The sequence below is a fragment of the Cebus imitator genome, unplaced genomic scaffold (genome assembly GCF_001604975.1).
Source record: "Cebus imitator isolate Cc_AM_T3 unplaced genomic scaffold, Cebus_imitator-1.0 Scaffold345, whole genome shotgun sequence".
In the NCBI taxonomy this organism is placed as follows: Eukaryota; Metazoa; Chordata; class Mammalia; order Primates; family Cebidae; genus Cebus; species Cebus imitator.
Window position 1 is genome coordinate 1,782,172 of NW_016107660.1, and position 3,115 is coordinate 1,785,286.

Consider the following 3,115-nt stretch of genomic DNA (forward strand, 5'->3'; position numbering starts at 1 on the left):
TTTTTTTAAGACCGAGTCTTGCTCTGTCGCCAGGCTGGAGCACAGTGGCACAGTCTCAGCTCACTGCAACCTCCGCCTCCCGGGTTCAAGCAATTCTTCCACCTCAGCCTCCGAAGTAGCTGGGACTACAGGCGCGTGCCAAATGCCCGGCTAATTTTTGTATTTTTAGTAGAGACGGGCTAACCTAAATTTAAACTATAAAACAATAAAGTGGTTTAACATCTAAAGCACTTCATAATGGTTATTTCTTCTATCTCACTCCCCCATTCCCCAAAACATCTCATTCCCAAAAAGGTGGGTAGGAGAAAATGCAAACATATGTAAATCTTCTCACATGTTCTATAGCGCCCGCCTGTCCATTACTGTATTCTCGGTATCGGCCAAGCATCTGGTCCACTTGTCGCAGGTTCCGACTGGTATCCTTGAGAAAGAAAATGGACTGAATTAATTACTCCAAATAATGTTTTTCCCAATCAGTCTTAGTAGCATGTCAATAAACTAAGTCAACAGTTTATAAAATGTACAGCTTATATCATGGCTAAGTTGAATATCAATGTACTTCAAACATATTAAATCTTCACACCACTGAGAGAAACTCAAACTCAGCTGCAATTTACTAGTGTGAAATCTGAAGCACATAATGTACATCCACATTCGAGGCTCCCTAATAAGTCAGCAACAAAACCATAAATACTCAGAATCAAAATTTTAATTTGTGCCCCTCAACTAATTCACACCCTCTTTATAGAAAAGGAATCCTGAAAGAGTAAATCTAATAGACTGTGAGCAAGAGAAAAAAATCATTAAGATCAATGTTATTTCAATTATTCTTTTACCTCAGAACTTGATGAGAAGGAAAAAAGTATCCTTTAATCTTAAGCCATTAAACAACAAATTTTAATCACAATAGAAATGGTTCTCATCTAAATATGCTAGATTTCACCTGAGAGGTTAATCAAGGTATTTCCTTCAAAAATACATACTTACTAATGTGTCTCATTGTTGGGAAAGTACAAGAATTCATACTTGAAAATGCCACTGTTATTTTACTTTACTTACTTTTCACTTACTTTACTTACTTACTGATGAACAAGGGTATTGCTCTGTCACCCAGGCTGGAGTGAAGTGGCATGATCATGGCTCACTGCAGCTTCAGCTTCCTGGGCTCAAGCAATTCTGCTGCCTCAACTTCCCGATTAGCTGAGATCACAGGCACACACAACTATACCCAGCTATTTTTTTTTTTTTTTCTAATTCATGTATAGACAGAGTCTAAGTATGTTGCCTAGGCTGGTCTCAAACTCCTGGCTCAAGAGATCCTCCTAAGTCAGCCTCCCAAAGTGCTAGAATTACAGGTATGAGCCACCATGCCCAGCCCATCATGTTACTTTAAATGAATGTAAAAAGGATAGGTCTTCTGATTTTCAAATCAAAGCATGGCCTCGCCATGAGAAATTATCCTCTTCTTATCTAGGCATACTAATCCAAAGCAATTAAAAGCCAAAATCTATGCTTATCCAGGCTAAGGCAAAGGGAAGGGATTAATGAGTAGGAAATAAATTCTAAGTTTTCTTTTTTCCCATATAGCTATGCTAACCTTCCCCACCTCTTTTCTAAAGCCCTTTCTAAGAAAAGGCAGCAAGCTGCCTCAACTCAAACCTCCAAATACTGGCAAAAATTAGCATCTAAATCAAAATGGCATCTCTTTATTTTCATCCACAAATAATCTACCTCACCAACACATCAGCAATTTCTCTAAAGGCACATGCCCACAAGAAGCTAAACTACCATCATTTCTACTGGTTTCACTCTCAGAATATTTTATTTGGAAATGCTGCTTTATCCTAAAACACTCTCCACCACCTATCATATATTTTGAATATCTTTACTGACTGACATAGGCAAAATAATGGCCTTCAAAGATATCCAAGTCCTAACCCCTGCAACCTGTATTTGTATACCAAACATGGCAAAAGGGATTTTGCAAATGTGATTACATTGAAGACTTTTAGATGGAGAGTTTCTCCTGGATGATTGGGTGGACCCAATGAAATCATAAGCATCCTTAAAAGAGGAAAAGGGAGGCAGGAGAAGTAGAATCATAGGATGTGAGAAGGGCTTGACCCTTCCCTGCTGGCTTTGAAGATGAGGGAAGGCGGCCACAAGACAAGAAATATGAGCACCCTCTAGAAACCAGAGAAGGCAAGGCAATAGATGTTTCCCTCAGAGCTTCCAGAGAGGAACACATCGCTACCAACACTCTGAGACCCAATGAGACCAGTGTTGATTTCTGATGTAGAAAACTTTAAGATAACAAATTTGTGTTGTTTTAAGACATTAGCTTTGCAGTAATTTGTTACAACAGCAAGAAAACTAATCAACTGACAAACTATTAAGCAGCTCAAACTATTTAAATTCTATTAAATGCAACCATTGTGAAACTAACCTGTAAAGTACTTGTTATAGTGTTGACCTTCTGGGTAACTTCTACTGTAGGAAGACTTCGAGTTCCCCTGTGAGTTGATCTGGCAGCCCATGCACTCAATCGGTCACGATAGCGGAAGTGATCGGATTCGCTCGATGATTCTGCCATTGATGTACACAAATCCTTCAAAATAAATATAGGTCAAGGTTAACGAAACAGTAAAAAGCCTGAAAATAAAAGACTAATATGTTTACTTTTGTTCTCTTTTCTGTGTTTAACACGTTAGTAATTTTGCAAACTGTAATTTCCACACACATAGCTTCAAAATACAAGAAGTCATTTCCCCATGTAATTCTCCCTCCTTCGTTTTCTCTGCTTTAAGGGAGCAATTCCTCAGATATAATTTCAGTCATGTTTACAACTCCAACAATAATAATCCCTTAGATTCATGCAATGCTTCCGAATTTTGAAAGCATTTTCACATTTAGTACCTCACTTAATCCTACCAACAACACTGTAAGGTAGATGAGAAAAACAGATATTCTCTAAAGTTAGGACCTGTAGGTATCGTAATATTCGTCTAACGTCCATTCTACTATAAGAACACAGGTATTGCCCGGCGCGGTGGCTCAAGCCTGTAATCCCAGCACTGTGGGAGGCCGAGGCGGGTGGATCACGAGGTCAAGAGAT

At 38.8% G+C, this 3,115-nt stretch overlaps 1 protein-coding gene across 2 annotated transcripts in view; it reads right to left on the minus strand.

Moving 5' to 3' along the window:
- CEP128 (centrosomal protein 128) overlaps positions 1 to 3,115 on the minus strand; it is a 458,914-nt gene that overhangs the window by 419,154 nt on the left and 36,645 nt on the right. For both annotated transcript variants that reach the window (XM_017505934.2, XM_037730456.1), the window contains exons 3-4: positions 2,447 to 2,608; positions 335 to 421 (exon numbers count right to left, since the gene is read on the minus strand). In XM_017505934.2, the coding sequence (XP_017361423.1) occupies positions 335 to 421; positions 2,447 to 2,593 (234 nt within the window). In that variant the 5' untranslated portion in view covers positions 2,594 to 2,608. The remainder of the gene's footprint in view (positions 1 to 334; positions 422 to 2,446; positions 2,609 to 3,115) is intronic.